General features: G+C 48.5%; 1 protein-coding gene across 8 annotated transcripts in view; it reads right to left on the bottom strand.

The window, feature by feature from the left end:
* The window catches only part of CACNA1B (calcium voltage-gated channel subunit alpha1 B), a 330,224-nt gene that overhangs the window by 13,562 nt on the left and 298,424 nt on the right, over positions 1-18,238 (bottom strand). For all 8 annotated transcript variants that reach the window (XM_054516966.1, XM_054516959.1, XM_054516961.1 and 5 more), the window contains 6 exons: positions 10,214-10,322; positions 5,691-5,798; positions 3,887-3,996; positions 2,637-2,764; positions 1,375-1,501; positions 2-112 (listed from right to left, as the gene is read on the bottom strand). In XM_054516966.1, the coding sequence (XP_054372941.1) occupies positions 2-112; positions 1,375-1,501; positions 2,637-2,764; positions 3,887-3,996; positions 5,691-5,798; positions 10,214-10,322 (693 nt within the window). The remainder of the gene's footprint in view (position 1; positions 113-1,374; positions 1,502-2,636; positions 2,765-3,886; positions 3,997-5,690; positions 5,799-10,213; positions 10,323-18,238) is intronic.

The raw sequence follows: 18,238 nt of genomic DNA, 5'->3' as shown, positions 1-18,238 counted from the left end.
CCTGGGTTTCAGCAGCCAGGCGTGGCATGGAGGCTGCACGGCCCTGGCTCTCCAGGCCTGGCTGGGGCTCTCCGTTGGCAACTGTGGGGCTGATCTCCTTCATTTCTACCACCTGATCAAAACATGGAATGGGTTCAGTAGCAAGAACAGGACTGTCAGCTTTGAAGCCACCATCAGCTTCTTGGAAGTTTGATTTGACTTGAAAGAGATGCTGGTGTGGCAAAGAGAGCAACTGAAGAGCTGTGGAGTGTTGCAGTAAGGTAGAAAAATTCTAAAGAAAAGCCATATAAAATCAAGCTGCTCTGGCTGGCCTGTCACTTCTTCTAAGTCAAGCCAGCACTGTGCAAGCTCCCATGTGAAAGCAATCCTGGTGTGAGCAGTTCATTAGCATAACAATCTGTTCCTGGGTTAAAACTGTTTTTATACAGTTTTATAACAGTTTTTACACTGTTAGATAGAAAAATGAAAACTATCTGTACAAAGAACTTTTTCCTGCACGTACACATCAAGGATTGGAGTGACCAATCCATACAGAATAACAACTTGTTACTGACCAATAAAGTGATTGGCAAGAAAGCTCCTGACCAATGGGAGTCACACATGAGGTCTGCAAAACTGCATAAAAAGGAGTTCTGTGAATAAAGAAGGGGTTTTTTTCCCACCATGAAGAAAATGGAGTCCCATGTGATTTATTCCCATCGTGGAGTGCCCAGGTTACTCTGTCCTCAGCAAGGACATCCCACAAGCAGTGGGATGAGCTGTTCCACCAGCCAGGAGCCCCAGCTGTGACCCTGGAAACCCCTCAGGTCATTCTGAGCATTCAAACCCCTCACCTGAGCTGGGACAATGGGATTGGGAAATGGGAGGAGAAAGCCTGAGGTAATCTATGGCAGCCAGACAGAATCCAGGAAAAGCACGTCCAGATTGGCTGTGGGACCTGCCAGGTTTGGGATTTCTCCACAATGGAGAAAAAAAAGCAAACAAGAGACACAAAAATGCTTCCCTCAAGGCACAGATCTCCTGCTAAATGCAGGTCCCCCTGCCTTCACCTGTTTTTTCTAAACACTTTCTAAAACTTCTAAAAATCCACCACGGCTCTAAAAATCTCCTGCACCTCACCCTGTCTTCACCCGCTTTTTCTAAGTATTTTCTAAAATTTCCTGCATCTCATCCAATCTTCACCTAAATATTTTCTTAAATTCTGGAGTTCTTACATTCTAAACATTTTCTTAAATTTCTGGAGTTCTACCACAGCCCTAAAATCTCCTGCATCTCACCCCGTCTTCACCTGCTTTTTCTAACCATTTTCTAAATTTTCTTGAATTCTACCAGAGCTCTAAAACCTGCTCCTCCCCCTTTCCCCCATCTGCTCACCCTCTCAATGGGGATCTCCTCGGAGTGGCCTCGCTCAAAAGCTGGGCTCCTGGTTTCATAAAACACATCCTGGGTGCGCTGGGTACCCCAGGAACTGGACTCTCTGATCCCTCCCTCTGGGGGTGGCCTGTCCAAAGAAAAAGAGGAAAAAGATTCATCCTTTTGCAAAGAGATTTTGCTAAATTTGGCAAACCAAACTCGAGCGCCCTTTGGGGTTTCACGTGTGAAAATCAGTTGCAGGATGGGCACAATGGCTGGTGAAGCTCTAAGGTGCCCTGGGTTATTCTCCTGTAGAGCCTGAAGATCCCATGAGAACAAGGAAATCAAACCAACCATGATTTTTTTTTTCAATAATTAAGGAAAACAACTTCTGCCACTTAAATCCTGATGGACAATGAAGAATTTGGGAATTCAAGCTGATTTTGTGTGCAGAGCCAGCTGGACATTGGTCAAACACCTCAACCATGCTGAAGTCCCTTCAGCTGTCGAGTCTTGGTTTCCCCATCAGGATTATTTGGGATGTTTAAACCTCAGCTGCCTGTCACTAAAAATCCACAGCACTGATGATCCAGAGGAAAATCACCTGCAGAGCAGGAAATGGAGAACTGATAAGGGATCACTGTCACCAGGAGTGTTTGGAAAGCTCTCCATGAAGGGATCATTTCCCCAAAGAGACAAATTGTGCTGTGGCAAGCACTTGCTGCTGCCCAGTGCCACAAGCTCAAGGACTGAATTTATTCCCAAGGATCTTTGGCCTCCCAAAACCTCATTGCTGGGGTTTGTTTGGTTGTTTTGCAATGGTCCCAAATTCCTGTGAGCAAACTCACCCTGGGCAGCTCCCAGTGAGGATTCATGAAGGAAACACAAAGATCCCAATGCCACCAGCACTGGGATAACCACAGCAGGAGCAGAGCCACCATGGGAATTGTCCCAGCCATGGTGAGAAGGGGCTGCTGGCTTTGATGTCACCAGAGCAGCAGTGGTGGATGGGTTGACCCTGAGGTGTGGGTGGCTCTGGGGTGAGCCCAAGGTTTGGTGGCTCTGGAGGGGCTCAGGGGTGAGCCCAAGGTTTGGTAGCTCTGGAGGGGCTCAGGGGTGAGCCCGAGGTGTGGTGGCTCAGAGGTGACCCCAAGGGTGGCTCTGGAGGGGACTCAGAGGTGACCCAAGGTTTGGTGGCTCTGGAGGGGCTCAGGGGTGACTCTGAGGTGGGGTAGCTCAGGGGTGACCCCAAGGGTGGCTCTGGAGGGCTCAGGGATACTCACAGGGCTCCCCCGTTGTTGAGGGAGGCCGAGCTCTTCTGGCGCAGGAAGGCCTTGGCGTTGCTGAAGGCCGCAGGCTGCGTCTGCTCCAGGGTGGCCTTCAAGGGGTGGAACAGGGACACTGGCCCGGGCTGCCAAGCACAAGGGAGGGGTGTCAGAGCTGGCATGGCCTGCAGGGCTTTCCCTACTCTGTGAAAAGTCCACTTTGCCACCCTGGGACAGCAGAAAGCCATGCCAGCCTGGCCACAGCAGGGAGAGGCTCTGAGGGACCCCTGGTACAAGTCAAGCCCTGCTGCAATCCCCCCTCCTTCCAAATGCTCTCCCCAGTCCTGCTGCAATCCCCCCTCCCTCTGAAAGCTCTCCCCAGCCCTACTGCAATCCCCCCTCCCTCTGAATGCTCTCCCCAGTCCTGCTGCAATCCCCCTTCCTTCTGAGTGTTCTCCCCCTCCTTCCAAATGTTCTCCCCAGCCCTGCTGCAATCCCCCTTCCCTCTAAATGCTCTCCCAACTCCTGCTGCTATCCCCCCTCCCTCTGAATGCTCTTCCCTTCCCTCTGAATGTTCTCCCCAGTCCTGCTGCAATCCTCTTTCCCCCTAAATGCTCTCAAGCCCTGCTGCAATCCCCTTTCCCTCCAAATGCTCTCCCCATCACCAGAGCACAGCAGGGAATTCCCCCTGGATGTGGCCAGAGAGGCAGCACAGTTCCAATGGCTCTGGATGGAGCTGGTGGAACCATCCAGGTGTGGGACAGATCTCCACCCTGTGCTGGAGATCAGCTGGATGCTCATCCTAAAAACAACAGGTATTTGTCCTTCTGGAAGCGATTGGGCTTTCAATGCCAGTTGTGTGAAAATATTTTCTAGAATTTGTAAAAATTAGAGCCAAAATGACTTGGAATAATTCCTATTTTCAAAAATAACTTAAGCCTTCTATAGCCAAACTACCAGCAGCTTTCAATAGTTCTTTGGTCTCCCAAGGAAATCTTTTGGTGTGCCCTAGGCCACTTTTTAACACAGCATTTAGAATTTCAAAAATCAGTTGTCATTTTTTTGAAAAGATCTTTCTTTACTGGAAAAGGCAACTGCAACAATTTTTTAAAGTACTTTTTTACAGAGACTTTCAGGAGAGATTTCCATTTTTGAGCCAGCATTTTGAAACTCTGCCTGGAAGAGCAGCCAGGCCTTCTGGATGAATCCTGCTGGTGATTCTTGTTAAAGCTGCCCAAGAGGGAGGAGAGAAAAACCCCTTTTTGTACCTGGCACAGGCCCCCGGGGGGCTGGACTTGCTCCCTGCTGTTCTTATTCTGCTTGTAGAAGTCAAATATCATCAGAGCTGCGTAGACCTTCCCCACAGTCATTTCATCAGCTGCCAGAGCAACACAGCAGAGCCATTCCAAGGATGAAGAGAAGACAGGAATAAGAAAAAAAACCAGAAAATGGTGAAAAACAGGGAGAGGGAGGAAGCAACATAAACATTTTGAGAAAAAAATTAGTAATAAAATAAATTATAATTATTATTAATAAATTATTTTATGAATAAGAAATAATATTAATGATGATGATAAATTATTTTATGAATAAAATAAAATTTTATGAGAATAATGAGATAAAACAGACACAGAAAAGTAGGAGAAAGGAAAAAAAAAAGAAAATGTTACAACAGATTCTTCAACTCTTTGCCTGTTGCTGCCTTTCCTTGGTTTGGAGCTCTCTGGCAAACACAGGGATTGTGTAGGAAAAACCAGGCAGGAAAACTCAGTGGCATTGTCAGCATTGCTGAGAGAATTCCTAAATTCACCGCAGACCCCCAGCCAGCCTTTATCAATACAGCAGCCTTACCCCTGCTTCTCTGAATTACAGTGAGTGGAGTATAAAGGGCTGATATACATTTAAGGAATATTTCATTTTTCCAGATGGTTTTTTCACCCTCAGAGCCATGGGACAGCCATTCCCTGCCCAGCACTGGAGCACTCACCATGGAAAAAACTGGAGCAGCAGAGATAGAGGAATCAAGAGAGGAGGGGAGGGAAAGACTTCAGCAGTCACTACCCACTGATCTGCACCTCCTCAGCTCCCTCATTTTTCTTAATTAACAATGCCTTTATTATTCCACACTGCTTCTCATTAATCAGGAACCCAGAGCTAATCAAGAGAACAGCAAACTCCCATTTTCTCAGCACTTTTGCCCAGGACATCACCAAATAACACAAAGGCCTTTAACCCCCAAACACCTCACATCCGATTCCCTAAGTCCTCAGCAAGCTTTAGCTTTCCTTCTCCCTGTTTTTCTGGAGCTCAAATGGCAGAAATTGCTCTCCCACCCTGCAAGGCACAGGCTGGAGGCTGCCAGAAATGGGGAGGAGCTCTGGAAGAGGCCACACAGGGCATTGGTCTCTTCTGGGCACTGTTTGGGATTTGGGTTTTTCTGTGCTCAGGAAATCTCCTGCAGCACAATGAAGTCGCTGCCTGGAGGTGAGCTCAGCTCCCCCAGTCCCTGTGTGACAGAGCCAGGGCAGACCAAGGAGCTCAGCTGCCCTGGGTGTCCCTGCTGCATCCTCCAGGTGACACAGACAGGGCTTGGGACAGAGCAGGTGAGGAGGGAAGAACCTGTTTTGGGGTTGGATAGAGCAGATGAGGAGGGAAGAACCTGATCTGGGGTTGGATAGAGCAGATAAGGAAGAAAAAACCTGATCTGGGGTTGGATAGAGCAGACAAGGAGGGAGAAACCTAATCTGGGGTTGGATAGAGAAGATGAAGAGGGAAAAACCTAATCTAGGGTTGGATAAAGCAGACAAGGAAGGAGAAATCTAATCTAGGGTTGGATAGGGCAAATGAGGAGGGAAGAACCTAATCTAGGGTTGGATAGAGCAGGCAAGGAGGGAGAAACCTAATCTAGGGTTGGATAGAGCAGATGGAGAGGGAAAAACCCAATCTGGGGTTGTACAGAGCAGGCAAGGAGGGAAAAACCCAATCTGGGGTTGTACAGAGCAGGCAAGAAGGGAAAAACCCAATCTGGGGTTCCTGGGTGTCTGGGATGGACCCAGTGCTTGAAGCACTTACGTTTGTGAGGAGGCACCAGCAAATCCAGAGTCTTCTGGGACAGGTTGGGCCAGACCAGCGAGATCTCCTTCCTCAGCTCAGCATCACACTGGTGCTGCTTCACACCTCCTGCAGCCAGGGAGGGAGAGGAGAGCAGTGAAGCCCTGCCCTGGAGCACATCCCACTGTTTGCATCCCCCTTTCCCATTCCTTGGGAAGGGTGAGCCAGCACAGCCCTTCCCTGCCCAGGGAATCTGTGAATTCTCCATGAAAGAAGTGCAGGAACCCAGCAGGAGCAGCCTTGCCTCACCCTGGGCACCCTGAGTGTGAAAAATGCATGTATTTTATGATTGGCTTTTTGCGAATATTAAAATGAATATTATATGTGTTGTGTTAGAAAGTAATGCTGTATTAATTCTCTTAAGTACTGTGTTAAATATAGTTTTAGGTTATAAAAAATGTTAAAATAGAAACTATGCTATGTAGGATACTTTTTTAAAGAAAGGACTCGCAGCGATATAGCAGCCACAGGACACCTGAATCTTTCAGAGAAAGAGAATTTATTGCTCCCATTATCAGGAGAAATGAACTTCTTCCTGCCTCAAAGGTGCTGTCAGGATTCAGAGGAAGAAGCTGACCGATGACCAGACAGAATCCTGTGTTTGAATAGAATTTATGCATCATGGATGAAGATGCAACAGGCTGTTGTTTTTAAGGGTTAATCCTTTGTTAACGTGGGTCCTTTTTTCGGGCTCGTGCTGCCCAGAAAAAGGTACCTGGACTGTCCATAACTCTTTGTATTTATTGTCTCATATTGTCCTAATTCAAATGGTCCAAATTATTATTACTCTAATTGTATTACTATTTTTATAACCATTTTATTACGATTAAACTTTTAAAATTTTAAAAACAAGTGATTGGCGTTTTTCACAGTGAGCACTGACCTGGGACTTAAATTTGAGCTCAAACTTATTCCATGCTTAAACTGCAAGTGCCTCTTCCATTGGGGAGTGTCTGTGGAGGCAGCAGCACCTCCCAGGTGGGATGGAAAGGACTCAGACATGAATCACTGTGACCTGTGTTCACAGGGGTCCCAGGATGAGGGAAGAGATGAGGATCTGACTCCATGTTTCAGAAGGCTGATTTATTATTTTATGATATATATTATATTAAAACTATACTAAAAGAATAGAAGAAAGGATTTCATCAAAAGGCTGGCTAAGAATAGAAAAAGAATGGAATGATAACAAAGGCTTGTGGCTGGGACAGAGAATCCGAGCCAGCTGACTGTGATTGGCCATTAATTAGAAACAACCCCATGAGCCCAATCCCAGATGCACCTGTTGCATTCCACAGCAGCAGATAACCATTGGTTACATTTTGTTCCTGAGGCCTCTCAGCTGCTCAGGAGGAAAAAAAAAAAATCCTAAGGAAAGGATTTTCCATAAAATATCATGGCTACAAATCACAGAATCCTATAACCACAGACCGGTTTGGGTTGGAAAAGACCTTAAAGATGCTCTAACCCAAGCCTCTGCCATGGCCAGGTTCACCCTGCACTGAGCAGTGTCCGGATGGATTGATTACAAACCCTCTTCAAACCCACCAGCTCTTCCCAAAACCCCTGGCAATGGCACAAATTGAGGGTAGAGCAGAGCCAAACCCAGCAGCTCTGTCCAAGGGCCAAAGCCAGGCCTAAATGCACACGTGGAAAGTGATTAACGGCTGGGGGAGCCCCAGGCCAGCTCCCAGCTGAATTCCCCTCGCAGCAGGTAATTAAGGACTTCATCTGAATGACAGAGATTATTTTTCTAAGAGCAGAGTATGGGAGGAGGCTCTGGGTACTCTGTTACACCGTGGTTTGAACTCCCACACGGGAACTCATTAGGGAGGTTTATTAAGGGCCTGTTAAACCCACTAAAGACTCAATTAAATGTAGCACATGAAACCTATTCAAAGGAGCTCGTAACAACAAAACAGGTCAGAACCTCACACCCCGGAGCAGAGCTAAACCACAGAAATAATCCAGGGTATCAGCTGAGTTCTCCTCTCTGGCTCCCTTCCAGCTTTCAAAAGGGCGGGGGGAGCTTTTCCAATTGAAAAAGGCTGACAGGTAACCAGAAACTGAAAATTAAACAAACTCTCAGCATCCTTATCTAGGAGCTATTCCTGAAATAAGATGTTGACTCCTAAAGTCACAGGAAATCCTAAAAGCATCTGCAGAAATGAGTGTCTGATCCTTGTCTTGATCCCACTCCTTTGGGGAGCCCCAGGCACCTCAAAATTTTGTCCTTTTCCAGCAATGCCTCCCCAAAGCATCACAGGCAAAGTTTAAGCAGCACAGGAGGGAGGAGATTAACTCAAATATTTGCACTGGCCTAAAACTGCTTAGTTTAGGCCTAACCCTGCCTTGCCCCTGCTCCCAGGAGCCTGGTTCCCTCCTGTTAACTTTTAAATGAGGTGTAAGAGTGCTTAGGCCAGGCATGCCTTGACTGTGACCCCAGGCAGGCTGATGAGATGGGGTAAGGACCCAGAGAAAAGGCCGGTGCGTTTTGTTACACTGCCAGGTTTAATTGGGAGCCGAGTAAACGCCTGATTAACCACTCCAGTAATCACTCTTGATCTCAAGGTGGAATGTGCTTCAGGGCACTTGCAGTTCCTGCCTTGCTGCCAGCATGGAAGGGCTGGAATAGTTCAGAACTGGTGTGGAAACTCATTTCTGATTCAGAGCAAGGAGGACACGTCCCGGGCTTCCCAGCTGGGATGGGCAAAGATTCCCACATTTCACTGCCACCCCAAAGGTACAGGGATGCTCAGGACCTCTCTGGCCTCTCCCCAAGCTCCCCTTTGTGGCCAAGGCACAACTTCCCAAGGATTTTCTGGGATTCACATTCTCTGAACCTCAGAGAAAATAAAAACAATTCTTATCTCATTTACTGCTCCTGTGTTTTGGAACAAGTGGAATGCATTGAGGAAGATTGTTTACCTGAAGGAATTTACTTGATTAGATTCTGGTGTGAGTGTTTTTGATTCACTGACCAATTGAATCCAGGTGTGTGTATGTGTCAGGACTGTTGGCTGACAGTCACAAAATTCTGTGGAGTACTTGTGCAGATTCAGTTTAGATGTAGTGTAATATAAGATAATTAATATATATAATTATATATATGTGTAAATATATAATATAAAGTAATTAATTAGCCTTCTGATATCAATGGAGTCCTCCTCATTTTCTCTCCAGACTTAGGAGCTGCCTTGATTTACTACTCCCCTGTCCTTGAGTGTTGGCATGGGAAGATAGGAATCCCACCTGGGGCAGAATTTCCATGGTTTTGGGAGGACACCAAGCCCACAGATTTCACTGAATACTCTGAGCTGGATGGGACCTACAAGGATTAAGTCAAACTCTTCAGTGAATGGCCCACCAGGGATAAATGTGTACCCTGGGTGTTCCTGGCACCTTGCTGGGACCAACCAAGCCCATCTTGTGGTCAGGAGCTGGGCTGTGAGCCACTGTGCTCTCAGAAAACTCCAATTTTCTCCTGGTTTTCTGGAGCTCAGATGGCAGAAAATGCTCTCCCATCCTGCAAGGCACAGGCTGGAGGCTGACAAAGCTGGGGGAAAGCTCTGGAAGAGGCCAGGCAAGGCACTGGTCTCTTACTGGTGCTGTTTTGGGTTTTTTTTCCATGCACAGGAAACCTGCAGCATAACAAAATCCACACCTAGAGGAGCTTCAGCTTCCCTAATCCCTGTGTGCCATGGGCACAGAGCATTCCAAGGAGCTCAGCTGCCCTTGGTGTCTTTGCTGCATCCTCCAGGCGACCCAGCCACCCCATCCCTCTCACCTGAGGCCAGTTTGATCTCCAGGTGACCCAGCCATCCCCACCCTCTCACCTGAGGCCAGTTTGATCTCCAGGTGACCCAGCCATCCCCACCCTCTCACCTAAGGCCAGTTTGATCTCCAGGTGACCCAGCCATCCCCACCCTCTCACCTAAGGCCAGTTTGATCTCCAGGTGACCCAGCCATCCCCACCCTCTCACCTGAGGCCAGTTTGATCTCCAGGTGACCCAGCCACCCTGTTCCTCTCACCTGAGGCCAGTTTGATCTCCAGGTGACCCAGCCACCCCATCCCTCTCACCTGAGGCCAGTTTGATCTCCAGGTGACCCAGCCATCCTGTTCCTCTCACCTGAGGCCAGTTTGATCTCCAGGTGACCCAGCCATCCCCACCCTCTCACCTGAGGCCAGTTTGATCTCCAGGTGACCCAGCCATCCCATCCGCCATCCCCATCCCTCTCACCTGAGGCCAGTTTGATCTCCAGGTGACCCAGCCATCCCCATCCCTCTCACCTGAGGCCAGTTTGATCTCCAGCTGACCCAGCCATCCCATCCCTCTCACCTGAGGCCAGTTTGATCTCCAGCTGACCCAGCCATCCCCATCCTCTCACCTGAGGCCAGTTTGATCTCCAGGTGACCCAGCCACCCTGTTCCTCTCACCTGAGGCCAGTTTGATCTCCAGCTGACCCAGCCACCCCATCCCTCTCACCTGAGGCCAGTTTGATCTCCAGGGCTGTGCGGATCAGGGCCATCAGCGTGGAGGTGAAGTGCACAGTTAAATCCTCAGGAGAGATGGGCATGTTCATCCTCACCAGGCGCTGGAGACAGACAGGGCTGGCTGTGAGGGGGGCCAGGAGTCCTCCCCCCACCCTCACCTGCCCCTCTCTGAACCCCCAAAATACCCAAAACATGAACAGGAAGGAACTGTTTGTGTGCTGAGCTGAAATTCTTCTGCACATGGACAGCAGCTCCTGTCCAGGAGTGGTTTTGGGGTAGAACTTCAGTGGTTTAAAGAGTGATTTGCCAGCACTGCACTGCAATCCTACAGAGCTCTCCCAAAAGGAAGCCAGGTGGGGAGGCTCTCATCCCATTTCCTGACTGTCTCCAGTGGTGTCTGCACCATCCAGATGTTGGAACCCTGGTTGCTGAGAATTTCAGATTTCTGTGCTGACAGCCACTGACCCCAGGAGAACACTGCATTGACCTGAGGCTGTGGAGAAGCTTCCAGAATGGAATGGCAGGACTGGGATTGTGGGTGTGGAGTTTGAATAGAAGTGTGTGATATCACAGGGTGGGAAACTTATTAAAGTCTTAGGATATAATAATATATATATATATATCTCAAGATGGAGGTTTTAGGGCAGAGGCTGGTCCTTTTTCTTCACCTTCTTCTTCACAGGTTTAAGCAGTATTGTGTAATTAGATAAAAAAGTCAACAAAGTCCAAGGAAGTCCCTGGGTGTTGATCTGCCTGAGCACAGCCTCAAAACCAGTGGCAGCTTGGCCTGGGCCCTTTGCAGAGGAGAGAATTTCATCCCCGCCTGAAAGCTGCTTGGGCTGTTATTTACACCCCTCTGTCTGCCCAGAAACCTCCTCTTTGTCTAACAACAGCCCCTAAAGGCTGCTGGAGATGCCAGCTGCACTCCCCCCGTGGCTCTGGGTGCTGCAGAGTGGCCACAAGCCTGGCACTGTTTGCAGAGATGCAGATTTTGCTGCAGCCTCTTTGCTGCCCTGGGCAGAATCTGCAGCAGAAACTCCTCAGCTGATGGGAATTCTCCTGCTGGGGAAGGGAAGGTGGTGCAGGTGAGAGCAGGGAGCTGCTGGAGCCTCAGGCAAGGGGAGAGGCTCAGTGGGAACCCTGATTGCTGCTCTGTGTTTTCCCCAAACCAAGCCCTGGCTGGGGCATGAAGACTTGGCCAGGTTTTCCATCTCTGGGATAACCTCCCTGCTTTGCCAGCCTTCCAGGTTTCACTTCCAATTCTGCTTCCCAGATCTATGGACTGAGCTGCCTTAGAATCCCAGACTGGTTTGAGTTGGAAAAGACCTTAAAGATCATCTCATCCCACCCCCTGCCATGGGCAGGGACCTTCCCCTAGCCCAGGCTGCTCCAAGCTCTGTCCAACCTGGCCCTGGACACTTCCATGCCCTCAGAGGGGGCAGACCCCAACTCTGGCACCTTCTGGAGACAATTCACCCTCAGGGGGACACTTGGTGGTGTTGGCATGAGCAGACAAAGGGCACAAAGTGCTGGTCCAGTGTAAAATCTGCTCAGGAGAGCTGAAATCTCCTTGTTCACCCATTTACACGTTTTCAGCTCTCATTTCATCCTGCAGGGACCAGAGACCACTGTAACAACATCCCTGTCACCTGAAGTCTGGGACAAGCCCTTGTGCTCTCCCTCACAGCATGCCCAGAGGTTATTCTGTGTCTGCCCAGCCTCAGAGACAGGGAAATCAAAGTTCAGCCTCTCAGTCAGTGACAGTACCAACACCATGGGGTTTTTTTTTTGTTCACTCATGTCAAATGAAACAGGCTTTAATTCCAATTCTGCCCTCAGCACACAAAAAGTTACCAAAAAAACCCCCAAAAAACCATCAATGAGAGCCCACAGCTAGCAATCACAGAGTCCCAGAATCCCACTGGAGTGGGAGAGAGGGAAGGGATGCAGAGAGAAAGAAGATGCATGCAAGTGAAGAACAGGCAAATGAGGAGCAGTTCCCTACAGGAGAGCTCTATCCTCACAGAAATCAGCCCCAAAACCACTTGGGCACATCTCAGGTGTTCCCAGCTGACTTCCCAAAGGATACAGATGCACAACACAGGCCACCCACAGCTGCACTGAGCAGTGCTCTCTCCTCAATCTGAGCCAGGGACAGAGGATTTAGGGGAAGATTTTCCAAGGGGATTCCCACTTTTGGAAGCCTGGTTGAGCAAAACCCACGTTTTGCTGCAAACAGGCACTTGGAAGAGGCTCTCCCTACCCCACCTCCTTGCCCTGCTCCCTGCATTTCCCTCTGCACTGCCATTTTCTCCATCCCAGTATCCAAACTGGTAACTCAGACACCTCCAGGCCGCTGGAATTCCCAATGTGAGAACCCAGCAGGGAGCAGAAGGGGGGGTTGAGGTGCTCAGGAGGCTCAGGAGAGGGGAGCTGTGATGGGATGAGTCCCTGTGTCCCCTCAGGTGCCAGGCTGGGATTCACCTCCCTTTGGGCAGCACTTGAGGAGTTCTTGCCCTGCCAAGGTGAGCTGCAGGTTGCACCTTCCAGCTGCCCATTTATTGGCCAAAAAGCGCCAAAAAATAAGAAAGAAATGTCTCAGAACCTGCAGCATCCAAAGCCAACAAGCCTCAGCTAAAGCCACCTGAGATCCTCCCAAAAACAGGGACAATTCCTGGCTTGGAAGCCCCTGGCTTGAGAAAATCTGTTCTTTAAATGAATATTGGCATGTCTGAGAGCTCCTGCTGAGGGTGGAGCAGCTGGAAGAAAAGAATTGATTCACCTTGGATCCAAAATAGCTTTGCCACCACAGCTGGGGGGGTGAGGGAGGGTTGGGTGAGGCATTGCTCACCCCACACCCCAAATCAATGTCCCCAATCCCCGTGGGCACCCAGAGCCAGGAATCAGCCAGACACTGGCACAGCCAGGAGGGATTTGATCCTTGAACATTATCAGGGGTGTTTTCCCAATGCCAGCAATGCAGCAAAAAGGCTGAAACTGCAAACAAATGTTATACTAGTTTTTTTGTCTCCTTTCAATATTACAAAATAACCTTATACATAAAAATATCTCCTGGTGCAGAGCTTGAAATTTCAAGCCTTTCCAGGCTAATTTTATCTGTATTTAATTCCTCTCCATTTCTAGAGGATCCATTTAAAAGGAATCCAATTGAAATTGGTAACATTTTTCAAACTCAAAATATTCTGCTTAACCCAAAATTTCTCCTTGAAAAATTCAGTCATGAACTTTTGGTTTTTATCCTGCACTAGGCTAGAAGAGAAAACCTCAAGTTTCCTCAAAGATTTATGGACATAGTTAAAAAAAACCTGAAAAAGTTGTTTAGAGTGTACTCAATTAAAACAAAAATTAACTTCCCCCCCATTTTTTTTCTGTTTCTTCTGCCTGAAGTTGTGCTTCAAGACTGTCAGAGCTGTAGCTCATGGATTGAAACAGGATGAAAAAATTTGAGAGGGAAAGGAAATGAAGGAATAAAAGGAAAAGGGGGGGAAAAAGGAAAAGGGGGGAAGCAAAAAAGAAAAGGGGGGAAGCAAAAAAGAAAAGGGGGGAAGCAAAAAGGAAAAGGAAGGGAAAAGGGGAGGAAAAGGAAAGGAGGGGGAAAAGGAAAAGGGGGAACAAAAAAAAAAAGAGGAAAAAACAACAACAAACCAAAAAAAATCCCAATAACAACAAAAAGAACAACCAAAACAAACAGAAAAAAACCTCAGCTCTAATTTGGATAATTTCCCATCTTTCTGGAGCCCAGAAGGAAATTTTGGGAGCCTGCTGCTCCTTCCCTGCACTGATAAAGAACTTGGGAATCACCAGCCACAGCCCAGGGGCTGGATCAGTGTTTGGACTCGATGACCTTGGAGGTCTTCTCCATCCTAAATGATTCTGTGATTCCATCAATTTCAGTCCTTTCTATCCCATCAGATGAAAAGGGGGAAGAAAACATCTTTGACATCACCCTGCTGTATCAGGATTTGCTCACTGTTCCTGCCCATGGAATTGGACGAGCGTTGAGGTCCCTTCCAACCCAAACCATCCTGGCATTCTCTGATTGCTGGGATGATCCAGGGGCGCTCGGGTGAAATAATGACGGGAAACGGGAAGGAGAAAAAGGTGGAAATGCTTCCCAGGAGCCCTGGCCTGCAGGGAAGGGATGCCCAGCCCCGGGGAGGAGGCGCAGCCGGCAGCAGGCGGAGTCCCCGCTCCGCTGTGGGATCCCTCCCGCAGCCCCCGCCTTTCATTAGGCGGATTTGGAGCTCGTTAAAGCTTCTGCAGGAGAGGGCCCAGGGGCAGCAGCCGTGCCGATGTCTCCGGAGTCTCGTAATTAACGCTGGGTGATAACGAGGGGCTGATTAGAGGCGGGGTCGGGAGGCAGCGCTCGGTGCGCGGGGTCAGGAGGCGGCCCCGGCGCTGTTTAATTGGTAATTAACAGAGTCAGCGCTAACGAGGAACCAAATCTCTGTGACAGCAATAAATTCCCTTCCAGCTTTGCTCAGGAACTGCCTGGACAGTGGCCCAAAAGGCAGGGACAGGGTTGGAGGAATAGGGGGGAAATTTATCCCTGGATCAAAGGTGCCCTGCTGCATTCCAGCCTGACCCAGAAAAAGTGACTACACCCTAAATCCTGGCACATTTACCCAGAGACAGCAGGAACAGGAGCACACAGTGCCTGGAAAACTACTGGAACCCCGACAGATTTGAATTATTAAGAGCACCCCATCAGCCTCTGGGACAGGAACTGCTCTGGGAATGATCCCCAGACAGGAATAAATTCGGGACAGTGGAGCGCTGCTGTGGGAAATGAGGTCGAGTTTGGTGAATAAATTATTTGCTATGAATAATTCACCCCGACCTAGTTGGAATGATTCTACTCTGGTTTAATTCTGCTGGATTTGGAGAGGCTCTCCACAGCTTTCATCCCTCTCAGATCATCCCAGGAATGACAGAATCCCAGGATGGTTTGAGTTGGAAGGGACCTCAAAGCTCGTCCAGTTCCACCCTCTGCCATGGGCAGGAACAGTGAGCAAATCCTGATACAGCAGGGTGATGTCAAAGAGGTTTTCTTCCCCCTTTTCATCTGATGGGATAGAAAAGACTGAAATTGATGGAATCACAGAATCATTTAGGATGGAGAAGACCTCCAAGATTGAGTCCAAACACTGATCCAGCCACCACTGACCCATATCCCCCAGTACCACATCCACATCTGTATGGTTTTAAATCCCTCCAGCAGTGGTGATTGCACCACTGGCCAAGGCAGCCTCTTCCAGGGCTTGAAAACTCTTTCTGTGACAAAATTCCTCCTGATGTCCAATGTAAACCTCTTCTAGCACAGCCTGAGGCCGTTCCCTGCTCCTGTCCCTGTTCCCTGGGATAAGATCCCAAATCCCCCCCTGGCTGTCCCCTCCTGTCAGGAGCTGTGCAGAGCCACAAGGGCCCCCTGAGCCTCCTTTGCTCCAGGCTGAGCCCCTGCCCAGCTCCCTCAGCCTCTCCTGGGGCTCCAGCCCCTTCCAGCCCCTCAATGCCCTTCTCAGTGTGGGTGGCCTAGAAGTGAGCACAGGAATTTGGGATTTTCCAGCCTCCTCCCCCAGCCCAGTGTAGGATAGAGCTCCCTGGTGCACCTCGGGCAAGCAGCAAAGCCACACGGAACTGCAGAGGCTGGTCAGGCTGACCAAGGAGAACAGTTGAGAAAAGGGAACCAGAAAACAGCAGAAAGGAAGGACAGCAGCCAAGGAGGCTGCAAAGAGGGGAAAATCCAAACAAAAACCAGTGTGGACGTGCTGAGAGGGCAACAAAGATGTGGGGAAAACACACAAAACCTCTGACAAGGACTGGGGAAAGTAGACATGGAAAGAAAAAGGGGGGATATGTGGGGCACAAGAGCTTTTGCTGGACAGAACAGTCAGGGGTTTAAAAACCAGAGGGAGAGGATGAAAACAGAGCAGAGACAAAGCCCTGGCTGCTGTTGGCACTGACTGAGCTGCACCTACAGGAGCAGGGGGGAGATGTCCCTCTGCAGGCTCTGGGGAGGGGTCAGTGCCCAGGGGGATTTCAGTGCCCTCCTGAGTCTCCCAGGGGGATTTCAGTGCCCTCCTGAGTCTCTCATCCACTTGGGAGCAGATTTCACATGAGGGACACCACAGGGGACACCTGGCAGGAGCAGGGCAGGGGGTGCCACATCCCACCACAGTCATGGGGGAAGGTGCCCAGCACCAACCCAGGGATGTGCTCATGGAGAAATGGAGGAGGGAAGGAGCAAAACCAGTCCTAACCCATGAGGGGTTAATTTTATCAGCAATAACTGGGTGAGAGATCAGCCCAAAGTGCAGCTTTAATCCATGGGGGAAATCCTGATCTTGTCTTAAAGCTGTATTTTGGAGTTCAGGGCTCTTTGATAAGGGGGAAATGAATGTGATCATCTCCAAACCCAGAGAAATCCAATGTTCACCCAGACTGGAGCTGTTTGAACCCATCTCTGCCTGTGCTTGTGACACAGACACAATCCAGAGGATTCTTCTGAGATGGGGAAAAATTAACGATGTCTTTAAAAAATCAGGAGTCTGGGTTATAAAAAGAAGCCATTCCTATGTACCCAGGTTCTGTGGGTTTGTTCTGTAGGCACAGACAAATTAAAGGAGATATCAGGAAATTCTCAAGCTGAAGAAATGCCTCTGGGCAAAAAGTCTGCTATGAAAACCAGCCCAAATCTTATTTTAAATGCCAGTTTTAACACATGATCTCTTTATCCCCTTTTGTTTTCTTCCTTTTTGAATTCTACAAGATTTAGGGAAAAAAGAAAGAGTTTTATCCTTCTGGTACAGCCCCAGAGCAGATCTGGTTGCCCACCTGCAAACACCTCCTTTCAGCAGGACACAGCTCTCCTAAACCAATGGAAACTCACAGGTGGCAAATCCTTGGATTTCTGTGGATAATTGGTGTCTAAAATAGGTGAGACCTGGAATTTTGCTCTAGTTGGGTTCCTCAGGCTCAGTTATGGTGGCCAGAAACAAATCAAATACAGCAAAGCCACCTAACTGGAGAGATTTAAGGTTATGTTTCATTTTCATTTTATTTTAAATCCTTTATTTAAATCCAGAAAGATCTTGTAGGAAGATTTATCTGAATTTCTTCCTGCCTGAATAAATCAGCCCCAGGTTTGGGTCTGGCTTGAGCCTCTTTCCAAAAATCTTGGGTTTATTTGGTCTCAGTGAAAAATCCCTCAGTACAGGAGGGGCTGTTGTGGTGTGGATCCTTTGGACTGAGTTTTGGGGTTTGAGGGTGGCTGGAGTGACACCAGCAGCCAAAAAATCCTGTTGGGTTTGATGGATCCCCAACCACACCAGTGATAAATGGCTCTGAGCAACCTCTCCCTCTAAACTGAGGTTCAGTGGTGAAACTTCCAAGGAACCACCCTGGAAATGGAAGCCTCCAAGCACCCTGAGAGTTGTTGGGAGGCCAGCCTGGCCTTTACTGGGTCTGCTCCATTTCCATCCGAATTTCCAGCCAGGCAGCAGCCTTTGGGATAGAATTCATTCTGGTGGCCCAATTAAAATGTTTTGCCAAATCAGCAATAGGCTGGAGTGATTTCTCCATCTCCCTGTCCTAAATGTTTTCTGTTAAAGTCATTTCTTCCACGAGGGTGTTTAAGGAGCCCTTCTGGTGTTGTCTGTTTAATTGCTTGCTCACTCCTACAGTACTGCCTACTCTAATGACTCCAATCTAATTAAGAGGAGGAAAAAACAACATTCTACTGAAGGGTTAGTGAGACAAAGAGCCTCAGGAAGAAAAACGGGGATCTCATGGGGGGTAATTTGCTCATTAGCATTGTCCCTCCCCAAATTAACCTAAATGGGAGGAGAATGAGAGAAAAGAGAGAGAAACACTGACAGAGAGCAGAGACATACTTAGAGAGACAAACTGATGTGCCAGAGTTTCAAAGACCAGAAAAAAAGATACCCCAAAAAATGATATATATAAATATATAAAAATTAAAAAGAAAAAAATCAGA

The sequence above is a fragment of the Molothrus ater genome, chromosome 20, assembly GCF_012460135.2.
Source record: "Molothrus ater isolate BHLD 08-10-18 breed brown headed cowbird chromosome 20, BPBGC_Mater_1.1, whole genome shotgun sequence".
Taxonomy (NCBI): domain Eukaryota; kingdom Metazoa; phylum Chordata; class Aves; order Passeriformes; family Icteridae; genus Molothrus; species Molothrus ater.
The sequence above is the reverse complement of the archived record's forward strand: the minus strand, read 5'-3'. Positions and strand labels throughout refer to the sequence as shown.